This window comes from Alosa sapidissima, chromosome 13, assembly GCF_018492685.1.
Source record: "Alosa sapidissima isolate fAloSap1 chromosome 13, fAloSap1.pri, whole genome shotgun sequence".
NCBI classification, from domain to species: domain Eukaryota; kingdom Metazoa; phylum Chordata; class Actinopteri; order Clupeiformes; family Clupeidae; genus Alosa; species Alosa sapidissima.
In genome coordinates, this window is record NC_055969.1 from 2,931,661 (window position 1) to 2,949,957 (window position 18,297).

Sequence of the window (18,297 nt, forward strand, 5' to 3'; positions counted from 1 at the left end):
GGCTGCATGTTTCTTTCTGCAATGATACCCTGGCAATTGCTCATTGAAACAACGTCTTCTTTGATGTTTCGCAAATGATAGCCTGATACTTAGTATTATGATTATGTGTTTACGTTCTCAGAAAGTTACATACAGCTACTTCAGTATTGTGGGACAGTCTGACGCGACAAATGTAACATTCAGCAATCAGTCACATCACCTGCCCTGTGAGCATGTAAAAAAAAACTCTGTTGCGGAAAGTTAGGCATTGTTTGCCAATCTGCTAAAATGCTTTTTTTTACCACGTGTTCAGGTAGCCTATGCCTACACCTCCCAATTTATTCACGCCAAATGCCTGGAGAGTCAATCACGTATGGTGCCCAGAGGGTCTGGGCTAAAATAATGAAAACATTTTTTTTTTTTACCAATACATTTTTTTAGGTGTCTAACTAGGGGGGTTTAGGGGTGCTGAATATATCCCAGCCATTCGTTTTGAGTAAAAATGACTCCCAAGTCCATAAAAACTCCATAAAAAGTGGTTCTATACATGGATTTCTATGCAGCGTCACGAAAACATGCGTGCACAACTAAGAGGCAGAAAGCACCATAGAACAGCATAGAGCAATGCTCTCCATGAAAAGAATAAAATGTGTTTTTGTGCTAAAAACTGCACCAATTCGAAATCACGGTGGTTAGAGAATGTTTAATATCCCTAACGGAATGCATGTCTTCGCCAAAAATGACAAAATACGATGTTATTAATAATGCAAATGAACGGCAAACTCTGAAATGAGATGTTATTATCATTGAGACAACAGGGGTATACACAAAAATTGCGATTGTAGCTTACAGTAGCCGACTATTAAGTTAAGTTTATAACGTTGTGGACGGCCACCAAGCGTCTTCTGCCCCACGTCTGCACGCGCATCTAGTTTTGTTAAACGGGAAACCTATTGGTCCTGCGGTGTGCCAGTTTAGCTGGTGATCATGTTAAGTGGTGATATTTGCATAACAGTGAATATTCAACAAGGCCCCGCCTACTTGTTAACGGCGCTTTGCTCTGCCTCCACCCCTGAGTGCTACAGTAGAGGTTCACATTGAGCGCCTACAAAGCCTAAATGAGCGATAGAATATGAAGAAAGATCTTGCCGAAAACACGCAGAATCCTCATCCAATTAATCTATCCCCTTGAATGAATTGCTAAAATATTAAAGTGATTTTAGACTAATTTGTACTGGCGGTCCATTTATTTTAATCAGCACTTTTACACTTTATCCCTATAGGGTGCATTCTCCTCCAAGCACATTGTGTATTGGTAAATTAAGTTTATGGCTGATACATTTTGGGCTGTACCATGAAGGGAAAACTAATTAAACCACCTAAACCATATATTGTCTGAAAGCATATTTGTCACCCTCCTCATGACATGACAGCCCCCCCCCCCCCAAGATTATGATGATTAATTCATAAACTTTGTCATGACTTTTACCATGAATTGACTTATCAACCGTTTGTTATTATTTGACCATGAATATATATATATATTTGATGTAAGTTAATGCATGTGTTATTCCACTTCATTTTAACTTCATTTACCCAGGTAAAGGATGCCACATTATTTTTTGGTAATGAAAATGATCAACCTACAGAGGGCTGATTCAAAGACCCCCACGAAAATCAATGAAAAAGTGAAAAAATGATGCGACAAGCAAGTCCATTTTGCCTAAATTTCATTGCAGCAACTCAAAATGGTACTCAGTAGTTCGTATGGACCCCACATGCTTGACAATGAGACGGCGGATGGTGTCCTGGGGGTCTGCTCCCAGATGTGGACACAGCCATCATCACAGTCTGTGGTGCAACCTGCCGGTGTTGGATGGACCAAAACACAATGTCCAAGAGGTGTTCTACTGGATTTAAGTCAGGGGAGTGTGGGGGACAGTGAATGGTATCAATTCCTTAATCCTCCAGGAACTGCCTGCACACTCTCGCAACATGTGGCCGGCCATTGTTGTACACCAGGGGGAACCCAGGGGCTTCTACACCAGTAAAGGGTCTGACAATGTGTCTGAAGATTCATCCCGATACCTAAGAGCAGTGAGGGTGCCGTTGACTTGCCCATAGAGGTCTGTGCGTCCCTCCAAGGGTATGCCTCCCCAGACCATCACTGACCATGGCCGTCGTGGCAGCTGTGAAATTCCTACCCTGCTTGTATCCATATTGTGATAATATTGTAACCTTGACTCCAATGTTCATGTTGACATCTGATCTATGGCTCATGTCGCAGCTAGGGGTTTCATAGTAAGTTTTTCATAATAGTTGTGGACTAGTCGTTATGTACCGGTACAGTGCTACTGCTAGCTAGTGGTAGCTGATGGCAGTGGGTGTTACATCTTTACAGTCGAGGCCAAAAGTTTTGACAGTGACAAATGCTGTCAAATTTTGCTGCTTCAGCATTTTGTGATTTGTTTTGTTTTGTTTCACTACTATACTAAATAACAAAAAGTGTTTCAGCTGCATGTGTCTTTGAGGCTAATCATTGCTAACACAAAATTTTAAGCACTTCAGTCTGCTCTGCTATTCAGATTTCAGCTGACTTGTGCCAGTTCACACTGTGCTGATGATATGATTATACCAAAATGATGTTAGTTGGACATTTTCACCAGGACAAAAACAGTAAAAAATGTTTGTGATTAAGATCATTTTTTTATGCTAATGAAGCTGTCTGCTATTAGTTATTAGTAATAATAATCTGATCACTCACCACAATAATCACCATCACACAAACTGAATCATAACATTTGTGTCATTGTCAAAACTTTTAGCCACGACTATAGATGGTTATCAAGAGCAGACATATTTGTAGATGTTATTATATGTACTTTAATACAGCTGTACACAACTTAAATGCCACTGTGGAACAGGTCTAATTTTTTAATTACTTCCATACATAGGAATGTCTAGCTGATGAACCCCCTAGTTACAACCTTGTTTTAAATCATAAAGATGAAAATACAGGGCCAGAATAAAAATTAAAATTAAAACAGAGCTCTCCTCTAACTCACAAGTTGCAGCTGGGGGGTTTAAACTTTCATCCAGCACAATGCCAATTCTACAGATCAAGTAGGGAAGAGGCTACACAATAACTTGTGATTTGTTTAGAATTTAACAAAAATATGCGGTATTAAATCTGTGCCAGTGACACAGGTAACCAAAAACAGAGTAAAACACTATTAGCCTACAGCACTTAAAATTGCAATCTTGCAGCATATAGAAAACACTGCTGGCTGAAAGACCCATTCTGTTTAAATGTTAAAACACCCTGAAAATGATAAAAGCTGTAAAAGTTTCCCATCAACTGCAGGGCCTTAATATGAAAGACTGGCAAAGTCTTAAGTCTTATGGCCTGGTTTGGCTGACCAGATATCGTCAATGTGTCTTGGCATACAATGCATACAAACGGTAACTTTGTGTGGCCATCCTGACTGCAATATAACATTTTAATGCAAGGTGTAAATTGACCTCATATACAGTACATAACATTTCACATGGTGGAATGTGCCATGAACATACACTTAGCAAATAGAATTTGTGATTCATTACATTAGATTAATTTTAAATTTAATTATTCAGTGGGTTCCCAAGGTTACACAATCATAAAAAGCACAGTGAACAATGATGTATAATGTATAATTCGGTCAATACTAAGAAAATGACTTAGTAACTTTCATGAAGTAATATGAGGACGGAAGTGTGTCTCCTTCAGTCAGAAAATGCTGATGCTGAGCATGATAAAGCAGCAATGTAGCCAGCCAATTTCACAGGAATTAAATGACCAAACAAAATAAAATAAAAGCAAACATAAACACAGTGTAGAACTCAATACATCTCCAGTATAGTGTCAACAGTGTCCCCTCATTCATTGACTCATTACACACATACCTTTAAACACACTTTTTCACATTCATTAATAGTAGTATAGATAGTTCAGTGTGTAACTTTAAATGAGTACAGCAATTCGGCTGTGTGACAAAGTGACAATGGGTGTGCAGTGGAGAAGTATTGACAGCATAGCCAGTCCTCCAGCTCAGCATTCCTCTCTGGCTCTAGAGAGCGCTCAGCAAATTTCATCATCAGCAGTGCCCGCTTCACATCCAGCCAGTTCAACAGCCCCTCGTGTTGCCCCCTGCTGCTCTTGCAATGCTGTTCCATCATGTCCCTCCGCGGACCCCACAATAGGCTCTGCAACACCCGCTTGGCATCCTGGATGTGAATACGCTTGATAGGGTCAGACTGGAGCAGCAAGCCGGCTAACCTCTGTAGGCCACTGGAGTACAAAGATACGCCAGGTATGGGGGGCAAATCCTCACAGCAGTATTCCTGCTCCTTCAAGGCTGGGCTCACCTCAAACGGGTTGGGCTGGTGGAGTAACTCATAAATCAAGATGCCAACTTGGAACTCATCAAACTTGCGGTACTGGACGGCTGACACAATCTCGGGGGCCAGTCGGGCATGATCACGTTTGAGGCGAGGGTCAGTTTTAGTAGGGCCTTCAGCGCTACGCTGCTTTGCCTTGGTAAAGTTACTAATGATTAGACGTGGGAGCTGTTGCTGTTGTGTGTCCAGAGCACAGCCAGCCTGTCTGTGGGGGACCAGCAACAAGTTTTCCAGACAGAGGTCACGGTGTGTGACTCCACAGGCTTTCAGGTGCTCCAGACCATTGCAGAGTTGTAGTAGCAGGAAGCATATTCGCCGCTCATAGACTTCTGGCTGAGCTTTGTGGAATGATATCCACTCGCGCACAAAATCTGACGCACTCTGGTAGGGCACCTCATTTGTGATCACTACTACATGTTCCTGCTCACTCTGGCCAGGAGACGATACCATGGTTGAAGGGCTTGATGCTGCAGGAAGCTCCTCTGATGGCAACATACTCTGGGGTACACACGCAATGAAGTGGCCACAGTCCTGCTGCAGGTTAAAGTGGGGAGGCAGACTCTGCTGGATAGAAAGCCCATACAAGTGGCCTTGCTTTGAGTCCGAAGAAGTACTCTTACAAATCTGCAGATAAAGATAAAAAAGGGTTGAGCAGGTCCTTAAATCTTTAAAAAATAACATAGTGCAAAATTAGCATTGGGGTCATTCCGTGTCAAATCAGATAAGGTTGATATTTCTGTTCAAATTCAGCCTTTAAAATTACGTCAGTTTTACAGCCTGAAAATCACATTATATTGGAAGCAATGTTTGGGCATTCATATCAAGAAAAATATTATTCATAAGCTGCCCAAACTTTGTAGGGTGGAAGACAAACATGTTTTCTGTATGACTGAACCATTCAACGTTTGTACGGCGGCATTCTCATTGATTTCTACAAGGCCCTATATTTGGGGGGGAAAGTGCAAAAAGAGTGACATTAAGGGTAGTATAAACTTGTTTTTGTACGCATTTGGTATCAATCATTATTTTTTTCTTTACATAATTGTGACGGTTCGTAAATAAATAAATGTTCTTCCTTAAAATACAGGGGTCAAAAGTATTTGCACCCCTATGTTAAATTCCCATAGAGGCAGGCAGATTTTCAGTTAGCCTATTAGCTGGTTTGATGCTCATTGAGCTCAATGCAAATCAAACCAGCTAATAGGCTAACTGAAATAACACCATGCCAATCTCTAGATATGGTGAAGGGTATGTGATGACGCGGGGCTATTTTAATTCCAAAGGCCAAGGGAAGTTTATCAGGATGCATAGTATCCTGGATCAATGAAATAACTGGCCTTTAAAAATAAAAATCTGCCTGCCTCTATGGGAATTTAACATAGGGGTGCGAACACTTATGACCCCTGTATTTTAAGGAAGATCATTTATTTATTTACGATACATTATTCATTCACAAAGAAAATTGGTGTCTTTAAAGGTTGGATATTTCCTCATTTTTTTACTTAAGGCATTAAGAACAATTTCCAAAAGATGATTTTATATTCCTATTTTTAGTCAACTTTAGCATGGGTTCAAAAACGTATGAGCCTCACTGTATGTTCACCACTTTGTCAGTCTTCGTCAGTGCTAGTCTAGTCTTGTCCCGTGTGTTAGGCATATAGGCCTAGTGACTGAGATTGTTAACAGAACTGTTTATTCTATACTTACGTTTTGCTTAGTTATTTAGAAGGAATTATTTTTCATTTTTGCTCATTATGTCCCTCGAGGCAGTTCCATCACAATAGTATATTTTAGTAATATTTTATTTTATTAATGACCCATTAAGGAAAAGTGAATAGAACCTGGAGGTATCCCCACAAAAAAATCTGTTCAATCCTTATTACTTTTCATTGAAAGCCACAACTGTGCGAGCAGCATGCGTAATTAGGAAATAGAAGCCACAGTCATTCTGTCAAACCATGACTTCCATTACCACTTTGTGTTATCTAGTTACCAAAAATCTGCTACATAGGTTTAACTTAGAAGCTAATTGGTTTATATTAACACCTTCTAGCAACTCCCAACTGTTAAAAAAGCTTCTGAAACTTGAGTTGGATAACTAGGTCAAGACAGTTTACTGACATGATACTTTAATGATGACTTAGTCATGAAGTAGTGCTCTACTTTAGTCAGTATATCTCAAACTCAGATCTTTAAGAAAGCCTGCTTTCTGGAATAACCCCCAAGACTGTCAGAGAGCATGGTAGGAGGCAAAGCTTTTTGCTACTTAGTGCCTGTCCTATGGAACAACCTTGATCAAAGAAGTGGACACTCTCCACCTGTAAAAGTGGAGTTTGTGATTCTGACGAAGGATTGTTGATATTTGAGTTCAACAACATCCAATCAAACTTACACCCTTACCTTCTGTACTACTGAAGCAATGTGTTGATTGGGTTGTGGTGCTTTCTGCCAGTATTTGTTTTGCCGTTTACAAAGCCAACATGGTGTACAAACACAGAAGTTATTTTTTGTCAAATTCAGCAAATTGCTCCTCAACCCCTCTAGCTGTCTGTTCAATGTAAAAAAAAAAAGAGTTTGTACACAGTCACTGCCTTGTAAATGGGAAACAAAGGAAGGGAAACATTCTCCCATTTGTGAGCAAATACTTTTTTTTAGGTGCCTACAGTTTGTGTTACACCTGTACTGTGTTATGCATATTATTTCCTACGCCGTCCGATCACACCCACAGAGCTTAACTTCAGAATTAAGGTGGCCCAATAAAAAGGTCGTCATCTATTGATTTACATTCATGGGAGAGGAAGGGCCCATAGGGTCTTGGATGAAATCACACAACCAATCAAGATGTTGCTTCAGGGCTGTGGGGTGTAACTTGATTGGCTGTTGAGCTCAAATATCACCAACATTTTGCCTGAAATTGCATCTTAAATCATTGAATGCCAAGCTGTTTTCGGAAGTTTTGTCCTAGAGTGCCAGCAATCTAGACCATTGTTGATGATTTTTGTAAAGCCACAGCATATTCTGTGTTATAGCTATGAACACATACAATGGCTCGTTTGAAAGGTGAGACTTTAAGCTCTCAGTGGGTGCAAACCGTGTATTTCTACACGCCTCTGTTCCTGAGAAATCCCAAGCTAAACAGTGGCTAGTTTTCATCAAAATCGCTGTTTTTTTTTTTCTAGAAATGGAGATATAACGTCTTTCATGAAATATGAAATGTTGCCTAAAAAGTTTCCGGGAAGTGACCTGGCGAGACTGCCACCTAGTGATAGCCCCATGAAAATGGCCTGGTTTTGAGCTGACGTGCATGCGTCACTGATTCGACCCAAAGCAGCAACCGAGTTATGATAAAATGTCCAGATTGTGCGTTTTCATGAGTTTTCGATCATCATATATTTCATTTCCATTCACCACAGAGTTCCCAAAATCAAATATAAGGTGTGTTAGAGGGTCTAGTTTCGTAATTTAAAAAAAAAGCTAAAAACGTAATATTACGTTTTTGGCACTCAATGCATGGGAAGGAAAAACGTAATATTACGTTTTTGGCACTCAATGTCTCTTTTCTTCCACTCTCACTATGAAACTTCCCCATCACTACTTTGTTTACTGTCCCTTGCTTCATGCTGCCCATTGTTGCCACCTAATTGTAATTTACTACTGTAAGTCACCTTACAGTGTTTCCCATACATTGACTTATTTGTGGCGGCCCACCACAATATCAACATTGACCACCACACAATGATTTTCCAGGTTGTACTAAATTGTGCTTAAATCTGGTTAGTATCATAACCACACTGTGCTAATTTGTTAAAAAACTGTTGCATTCAAGTTAATTCTGCAAACCAACTACCACAAATGGAATTCAATTCTCTGGGAAACACTGTATCCTCTTACATAAATGGCCACTACTGCTTGTTACCTTGACAGCATAAGGGTTGCTTGCATCTGAAGCACAGGAGGCTGAGTAGTAGATCGCATCCCCTGCCTGGCAGCTAGGCTTGTTGCAGGTTAACTTGAAAAGGGACCAGTTGCTCTCGTGGAAGCGCAGGGTATTTCCCTGGTTACGAGTAAAGTGGTCTTCACACTTGATGGCCAGCCTGCGCAGCGACTCTGCGTATAGCCCACCCAGCTTGGAGTAAATACCCTCTCGACTGTCCATGTTGCTGAGCAGGGTCTGCAGCTGCAGGGTAGAGCCAGAGGGGGCAGGACAGCTCAGTTGAGGTGAGGAGACTGTTGTCACACTGCCACGGCTGTGACTACCCAGACGGCCCAACCTTGCCTCTTCCACTATGCAGGAAGGTAGTGGCCGGTTCAAGGGAAGAGGACAGTTTTCCAGACAATCAGAGGATGAGTATAAGGGTCGTGCATCCACAGGACTGGAGGGGGCACCATCAGGCCCACAAACATTATCTTCTGACTTATAAAATGGCAAGCGTGGTCTGCCTCGCATAGTCACTCCTCCCCCCGTCTCGCCAGGTGCTGACACCGTGCGATTCACTAGCTTCTTCTCAGGGAGAGGAGGTGGCTGCAGTTGCTGGCCCAGGCTGTTACTTGGGTAAGGCTCAAAGTTGGGGGAACTTGCAGTGGTGACAAGAGGGTTGGTGGAAACCAGGGATGGGCATAGTTGTTCTGTGCCATCCAGCCCACCTAAAGAAAAAGAGTTAAAGAATTAAAAAAAAAAAAAATTGCTCCTCATTTCCGGTCTTTCATTTACTGTATTTTCTAAAATTATTTGAGAAGAATAACCATTTAAGACATTAATTATTTGTTTGTTAGCACATTAACATACACTCTACAGGTAAAATGCAAGCATTAAATTAGTTTAAAAGAGTGTATAATGAATTTTTTTTTTTTTTTTTTTAAGTATATTTTTTTGGGCTTTTATGCCTTTAATGCGACAGGATAGTGGAGAATGACAGGAAGTGAGTGGGAGAGAGAATCGGGGTAGGATCCGGAAAGGACCACGGGGCGGGAATCGAACCCGGGTCGCCGGCGTACGGTGCAGGTGCCCCAGCCAGCAGTTGGACTTGACTTTGGGTAATCTTTATATAGGGATTTACTTGGGACTTCGGGACTTGACAAACAAAGAAAGTCTGTGTGTACTACTCTCTGCTACATCTAAACATCAGAATTTTCACTGAAGGCTCATAGTGAGCAATACAGTTTAAACAGTCTGACTAAGAGCACCTATGGTTACTGTTTAACAGGACAACACTTTAAGCACCTCTGCCAACTAATACTTCTAGGACTTTATAAAAACTCCTACCATGGAATCTTAACATAGCCTAAAACATAATCTTTTGTACTTCTCCTAAATGTTTAATTTAAAGATTAAGTATAACAGCTTTAACATATGCGGAGGTCAGATGTTTTCTTGATCAAAGTCCTTCTCAGAGACTTGAGAAAATACATGCGTTTGAACTAGGACCCCCGCCCCCACCACACACAATAGCAAAGCATGTACGAGTTAATCTTTAAATCCTGGAAAACATTCACAATTCCGCCTTTTTATATGAAACACCACCTCTCCACCTTTTGGTTTGAATGTTAATAATCAGTGTCTTGATAAATACAGTCCTAGTTTGAATACAAAAACAGAACCAGCTGCAGAATGACTTCCCCCCTATTTGAACTATGTCACAGTTGTTTGGAGATCATGCCAATGATACAGTATACTTGCAAATAGCCATCTAACTCCCTATCAGGTTAGGAGAAGGGCTCCATGGCAAATCATTCGCCTCATACCCATCAAACAAAATGATTTACGTTGGTTTACACTCACAGGTATCAGGCTGAAGTGGAGTGGAGGACGTCGACAGGCTGTTGCCCAATTCTCGCAGAGATTGTGTCAGACTGTCCACTGATCCCTGCTGACTCACCTGATCCAGCTCCACACTGCTCTGGCTCATCTTAGGACATGGCCTGCACAGATGAACAAGAAATGTAGACATGTGATTGGGTTCATAGCAGCAAGCACATGCCTTTTTTTTCTTAATCTCTTTACCCTTTGATTGATAGTACATAAATTTGCGTGCCACCAGAGATGGTAAAAGTACACACTTTCCATACCCAAGTAAAAACTCTAGTAAAAGTATGAGTAGTAAAAGTAACAAAGTAACCCCACCCCCCCTCCAATTCATAAACTAGCAAAGTAACCCCCCCCCCCCCCACACACACACACACAGCATGAGTTGCAAGAGTAGAGAATGGAGAAAAATTGACAGGCATGATCGTCAATGTGCGCCAGTCGTATTTTGTACCGTTATGCGGTACATCTACTTTATGTTTTTTTTTCCCATTATGATAAACATACTATAACTAATGAATACATGATCGTTTTGGGAACAGTTTACACAATTAAATCTTGTTTTAACAATAGGAACATTTGTAACTCCCATGGCCGTTGCTAGCAGATGAAAACATTCGGGGCTTGGTCCATAGAGTCTAAACGGTTCTCATAATTCCATTTTGCCTGCACTTGCTGCTCACATTTGATAGATTAATCCACAGACTCTAGCCACATATGTGCCACATTTATTGAATAATATGGACAATAATATTTTGACAATTAAAGGATGTAATGACCTGTTGCTATCTTGACATTTCTGTTTGCTATTAAAAATGAACTATAGGCTATAGCCTAGCCACTTAGCCGAATGACGTTATAAATAGCAAAGATGCATATCATGTTATGTTTAACTTAAAGGTAGGGTATGGGATTCTCTTTTTTGGCCATTTTTGCAAAATCACTTGAAATCCTATTCCTAATGGAAATTAAACAAACCAATCATCTGTGGAACAGGCAGGGCTCGAAAAACATTGGACAGTAAGTTCGTCAATCAAACGGTCATACTATACCCCTTCCCCCTCGCGCGTGTGACCCCCTTCGTGCACATACTCAAAGCTCGTGACCCAGTCAGAGCAAGTGCAAGGTACTTCCATCTGACATTATCCTGCAGTACCGGAGCTAGCTGATAACTAGAAGATAATGGCAGACAAGACGCCACCACCACCACTACTAGCAAACGTAAAAAGGAAATCTATATTTGAGAGAGCAATTGCGAATAAAACGGCTGAAAGAGTAAAAAGCGAAAACAAGAGTCATCCTAGGCGCTGCTTTCCAACGTTGGCGACAACTGAAGGATCAGGAAGGTCTACAAACAGATGCGGCTGTGGCATTTTTTCTGCTGAAAAGCCGATGAACTATTAACCTGCGCGGACAAGTTATGGAGTATTTTTGTCATTTATACAACAGTAAAACCACAAAGTTAACAGGTCATTATGGGCTCTTTCCGTGAGCATATTAGCAGCTACATGTGGCTAACACAAACAATTGCAGTGTTGTGGTCCTGGTTATTGGCTTGTAATCTTTTATAGTCAACGTCTATTAGTTATGGAGCTAAATTTGTCTCAATAATATATGTATATGCGCAAAGGGGGATCCACAAATATTTCTTGATTTGCATGTGTGTTTTGATATCCACAAATAAAATAATCATATTTGTTTTTTTAATTATATTTTAAATATCTGCATTTGTGGATCACCAGCACACGCATTCTTCGCTTTCCAAAGTTACGTGTTTTTGAGACGTTCTTCGCATCAAAGTCGCACAAATCCACACGCAAAAAAATTATATATTTTGTAACTTGTAAATTGTTTTTCACAATTGTAGATGTGCGAGACAAATGGAGACAAATTTAGCTCCATAAGTAAGTTCATAAGTCTGTATTTTCTTATGTACTGTATTTAAAATCATGCGCCTTCGGGCATTTGAGGAACTTCGGGCATTTGTGTGACTACTTGAATTTCCCCTTGGGGATCAATAAAGTATCTATCTACCCATCTACAACCCTTTTGGAGGTGAATAAAGAACGTAGAACTAGCTAGCTAACTAACCTGCTTGGGGAGGAAGCTGATGTGAGCGATTGTATGCATCATAGACTATACAGTCTATGGTATGTATGTATGGAGACTAGAGCTCGTATAGTGCAGCCTACGCTAGCCTGGTTCACTCTCGCGCATCTGAGTTTTCGCTCGTGCATGATTGCACGTCCATGTTCTTTGAATCTGCTGGCCGTTTTGCGAATCCCATACCCCACATTTAACTCATTGAGTGCCAAAAACGTTTTTTAAGTTTTTAGCTTCTTTTTTTAAAATGACGAAACTAGACACTCTAACACACCTTATATGTGATTTTGGGAACTCTGTGATGAATGGAAATGAAATATATGACGATCGAAAACTCATGAAAACGCACAATCTAGACATTTTACTGTATCTGGACATTTTATCATAACTGGGTTGCCGCTTTGTGTCGAATCAGTGACGCATGCAAGTCATCTCAAAACCAGGCCATTTTCGTGGGTCTATCACTAGGTGGCAGTCTCTCCAGGTCTCGCTGATCACTTCCCGGAAAGTTTACAGGCAACACTTTATATTTCATGAAAGACGTTATATCTCCATTTCTAGAAAAAAAACAGCGATTTTGATGAAAACTAGCCACTGTTTAGCTTGGGATTTCTCAGGAACAGAGGCGTGTAGAAATTTTACACGGTTTGCACCCACTGAGAGCTTAAAGTCTCACCTTTTAAACGAGCCATTGTATGTGTTCATAGCTATAACACAGAATATGCTGTGGCTGTACAAAAATCATCAACAATGGTCTAGATTGCTGGCACTCTAGGACAAAGCTTCCGAAAACAGCTTGGCATTCAATGAGTTAAGGAGAACGAACCATTGAAGACTCACTAATTCGATTCTACAAAGGCAAAGTAAGTATAGGTCAGCACGGATTGGCCATGCCAACTAGGTGAGTGCAGGGCAGGCTGATAACCAACCTGAACTTGTAAATGACGAGAAGAGCATAAATCCGCCATCTCCTTGTCCTTGTTGCCTTTATGATTTCCTTATAACTTTCTTATACCAACTAGGAAATGCAAACATTGACATGCCCAGCCCTGGAACACTCTCTCTCTCCTTCACTTTTTTTGTGCGGGCTCTAAGTAGCCTACGTTCCAAATTATGCACAGTGTGGTAAGGTAATGTTCAAGTGAGATCCTGCTTGTATGTTTGATAAATAGATCCATCTCATTTCAAGGTTTTAATACATGATCGGAATATAAACTATATGCCATACCTAATGACGCCACTGGGAACTCTGTTACCATGTAACTCCGTTACCATGACTTATGAAACATATATGTCTTAGACTACGTACTATGTAAAGCGACCGTGGGTTTGAGAAAGGCGCTATATAAAATAAACATATTATTATTATTATTATTATTATAAGAAATGTATGTCAAAATTAGTCAGTCGCAAAATCTTTGGTCATATTATAGGAAACAAGCGTAGAAACACTTCTATACAAGTTATTTTAGTGTTATATTTTGATAACCACATGTATGATGTTGATTTTTATGGTAAGAAAGTGATCTTCATTTTCTGTAACTCCGTTACCAAGCACTTTCTGGCTTTAAAATCATATGAAGATTTAATTTCACCAGATCATTTTGTGCTACTATTTAAGTACATGTAGGCACATACAAACTGACATATTGTTCTTAACTTTTGGTTCATTAATTGCTTAGTGGCACCAAAAAAATCTAGTGGGAGTGTAACTCTGTTACAGCGTGATCTTCCCCGTCTATTTCCACCTGATTGCAGAAACATTTGTTTTCTTTTTCTGTAGTTCCGCGGTTCCTTGATCAATTGCGCAGCGAATTCTCAGATGAAGCACCCGGCCTAAAATCACTTGACGGCTCCGCGGACCAGCAGTCTCCACGTTGCGTTGAGTCACTCCACGGTGGTGGTCATAGTTTGAGAAACGCTGTACTAGCCTATGTAGTGCACCCCTCTGCTTTAAAGGGACACTTCACCTATTTGCATTAAGCTTTGTATCGTTAGAAACACAGTCATGTTTTTGAATGGTCGTGCATCATTCCCTCATTTTCCCCTGAGACGGGAGAAATACGGATTTCAGTGTTGCAGTTCCTGCTTTCAATGACCAAAAAAAGTCATTTTGCGTCAATGAAAGCAGGAAGTCTCATATCTTTGTTGAGACTACAAACACTCCTTCCTCATTTTTCCAGGGGGTGGGACCCACTCACGCTACAGACCTATTACAGATCAGTAGGTGGGACTTCACTTGCAGAAACTAAAAGCAATATCCGCCATCTTTTTTTAAGCTAAGTTAACAGGCTAGGCTCTTGTACTGCGAAGAAGGCTGAAAGTAATGACGATGGCGGTTGGTAATTTTGAAACTAATATGGCAAATGGGGAGCGCATGACACCCCCCCCCCTTTAGGCAGAGTAGTTTTAAAAAAATAAATCAAGCAAGCTTGTTGCCTACTACCAAGCCAAGGATGAAGTTGCAGAGAAACAAACATTCTGTTTGAGGTAAGCTTGCTCGCAGAATAGGCCTAGTAGTAAAATGTCGGAATATTTTCCCACAAAAGAAAATCAAACAAAGAATAGGGTGTTTTGTCATCTGTTAACACACTGAATTCAACAAAGTTTTCCATTATCATGTAACCATTGTTTTGGCATTGCCCCTTAGGTGTTTTTTTAGGTGTTATTGCCCCTTACAGTTGCAAAGTCAACCCCCTTTTTGCATCACTATTGTTGTCCCATCCATTTAGGTTGCAATCAGCCTTGATGCTATGAAAGCACACAATAAAATAATTGATAACTTGCCTCAAAAAAGTAACAAGCCAGTTTTGAAAATGTAAGTAGTAAAGTAAAAAAGTTATATAAGCTAAAATAAATACTCAATAATGAAAATGCTACACAGTAGTACAGTACAGTACTAAAGTATTTGTACATTACTTCCCACCTCTGCAAGCCACAACAGGAGCATACATGGATTCTTTACCTTTCATTCTTTTTACACTCAAAAATGACCGTCTTCCTATTGGTTAATGTTTAATCATTCAGAGCTAGTGTAACAAAACCACAGGAAGTGGTATACTCTCGGCTATAAAAGGCCAACACAAGACACATGACTAGCTTCACTTCCTTCTATAAGCCTATGTTTGCTGTTTTTTTTTTCACTGAGTGTTTCGGAAACATGCATACTCCACAGTGATAAGACAAGATGTGTCTACCACTGCACCATCTATTCTGTGAAAATACTAGGTAGCTTAGGGTGCATTACTGTCAGGCCATGTCTCAAACACGTTCCATTTGCTAAGTTAGGACACATGTAACTCCTCTCTTAGTTACTCTCTATTGGCTTCCCATAGCAGCCAGAATTAAATTCAAGTCCCTCACTCTGCCCTATAGGACACTTACTGGATCTGCCCCTTGCTACTTGAATTCCATGTTCCAGCTCTACACCCCCAATTGCCCACTGCAGTCCTCTGATGAGCGTCTGCCGTGTCGACCAGCCATTAACGCTAAGAGGTCACATTCAATACTCTTTACCTCGGTGGTTCCTCGTTGGTGGAATTAGTTGCCTGTTGATCTGCGGTGGTCCTGTGACAGTTTTGAGACTGAGGGGTTTAAAGACTCATCTGTTCAGTTTACCTTCCCTGCACCGTCCTATGCTACTTTTAAAAGCCCCAACTGCCACTGATACGTTGGTCATTGTAACACTAACCAACACATATTTATTAATACTACATTAAATTGTTGGCACTAAAATCACCTAATAATTACAGTGTACCTTTAAGATATGTTTTTCTTAAGTCTTTTAACAATAGCTAAAACTACACCACACACTTAGCTGAATAGCAAATGTTCAGCTTAAAACTATATTTTGCTCATTAAACACCAACTCTACATCAGAATCAAAAAAGTTCTCCACAAACACTGCACCAAACTAAATACCAAAATCACTTTTCACACACAGGCTTAATTAAAATACCAACAGCTGGTGGCATTACAAAAATGTCATTACTTTTCATGTTTCAGTTTTCTTCCAAAATCATTCAAACAAAATTAAATAATAACATACCTCTGCTGAAGATAAGCACAGAAAAAGCATAGTGTTTGTTGTGGCGTATTTAAAGTCAACCTCCGCAAATAACATCACAGCAACATTTATCAGCAGAAAATAAATCACTTGCATTATAGTAACCACACAGCATGCAGTTCCATCCTTCGGTCCTCTTCTTATTTTTGCTATCAATTCTCATGCACACAGTGGGGGCACAGTAAGCCTTAAGGGCAGGGGGCTTGGCGAGTGACCCAGTGAGGAACTGCCAGAGGGGACAATCTGCTCAGCCTGCCCCTTGTTATGGTTCTATGAGGCACCTACTGATCATGGGTGACTAACCTGTAAAACCAGCATGTAAATGTCACACTACCTTCAAGCAGTGAATGCAACCCTTACTGTGAGACATCGCTGCACATTCAGGTTATTTAAAACTCAAGAATGGGCTTTGATAGCTCAATAGAGTAAAACAGATTTCTAAACCATCTGGTCATTAAATGATTCACTGGTACAAAACAAGTGGTAGCTCATAGCTCACAGCTAGCATCACTTGTTCTTTCCAGTCTAGCCAGCTTTTGATTTATCATGTTCATAAATGTGTGATACTGTAATGTCTAGAGCGTGTTTGTGTGTATATGGATGCTATATGATACTAATATACGTGTTCATGGATGAAAACCTTTCGAGTGTGTAACAAACTCAAGCCAAGTTGTTACTATTTATGTCTTATGGTTCATTAAAACACACATTTATAGATAGGATCTAATAGATTTGTTTATGTGACTGTGTGTGGTAAAGGTAAGGTGAAAGAATAGCCTTTACAGCTGATTAGGAAAAGGAAAAAAACTAGATATTTTATTAAATAGCATTTCAATAGCCTACCAGAGGATTTAAATATATTATTGTATATCAGTATTATATTATATCCTGAGTAAATTCTGAATTTCTGATATTCATGACAACACTTTATGCAGATTATAGCATTCTATAAATAACATTTCAATAGCCTACCTCGGAACACCAGAGGATTTAAATATATTATTGTATATCAGTATTATATTATATCCTGAGCAAATTCTGAATTTCTGATATTCATGACAACACTTTATGCAGATTATAGCATTCTATTACAACTCTACCTCTTTAATTTAGCTATCTGGTTGAAGCCTGGAAATATAAAAAGTAGCATAGTTGGCTAGCTTATCATTTTAACTGGTTGGACTGGTCAGTTTCCCCATGTGTGTTTTTAAAATGCAAGAGTTTAAAATAAATGAGTGCAGCATGCTAATAATGCTAACCGGATTTAATATTAATTTAGCTAGTCATCTTCTATGCGTCCTTGTTTTCACAATTGTGAATGTTTTAATTAAATGTGCATGAAATGTTTGGATTAAATGCGCCCATTTGTCCATCGACCGCATGCGCCAGAGAAAGATGGGAGAGAGAGAGAGAGAGAGAGAGAGAGAGAGAGGGACAAGAGGGGGTTTACTTCTATACTGTTTGGTAATGTTGCACGCATAGTCTAGAATAAAAAAAGCTGAACAAAAAATGAGAGCTATGAAATTATGATTAATTTATGGACAACATACCGGTAACACTAGAAGGGGTGTGTCACGATTCTGCCTTCTCACACCGCAGGTTCGTGGATATTAGTGATGGATACTGATACTGGCATCGGGGATCGGGCTGATACTGGGCTCATATACTCGTACTCATAAAAATTTCCAGATACCACCCACCGATACTTAGTTTCCCTTAAATTATTGTAGCCTCTACACTTTCATGAAGCCTACTCGCTACGTGTAGCAGCTATTTCAGTCTTGCACTTAAAGAACATACAACAAGCTAGATTCATGTATCTGCGTAGAATGCAGCTAATACCCTCGCACGTATGGTTCTCTGTTTTAACTATAGCTCATCTAAACTATGCGTGAGTGTAGCCTAGTTG

The 18,297-nt window shown here is 40.1% G+C and overlaps 1 protein-coding gene across 1 annotated transcript in view; it reads right to left on the reverse strand.

The window, feature by feature from the left end:
* Nucleotides 1–3,460: 3,460 nt before the first annotated feature.
* Nucleotides 3,461–18,297, reverse strand: part of LOC121680974 (inactive tyrosine-protein kinase PRAG1) — a 57,072-nt gene continuing 42,235 nt past the window's right edge. The window contains exons 4-6 of the mRNA XM_042060571.1: nucleotides 10,196–10,335; nucleotides 8,333–9,060; nucleotides 3,461–5,040 (exon numbers count right to left, since the gene is read on the reverse strand). Of these exons, the coding sequence (XP_041916505.1) occupies nucleotides 3,967–5,040; nucleotides 8,333–9,060; nucleotides 10,196–10,335 (1,942 nt within the window). The 3' untranslated portion in view covers nucleotides 3,461–3,966. The remainder of the gene's footprint in view (nucleotides 5,041–8,332; nucleotides 9,061–10,195; nucleotides 10,336–18,297) is intronic.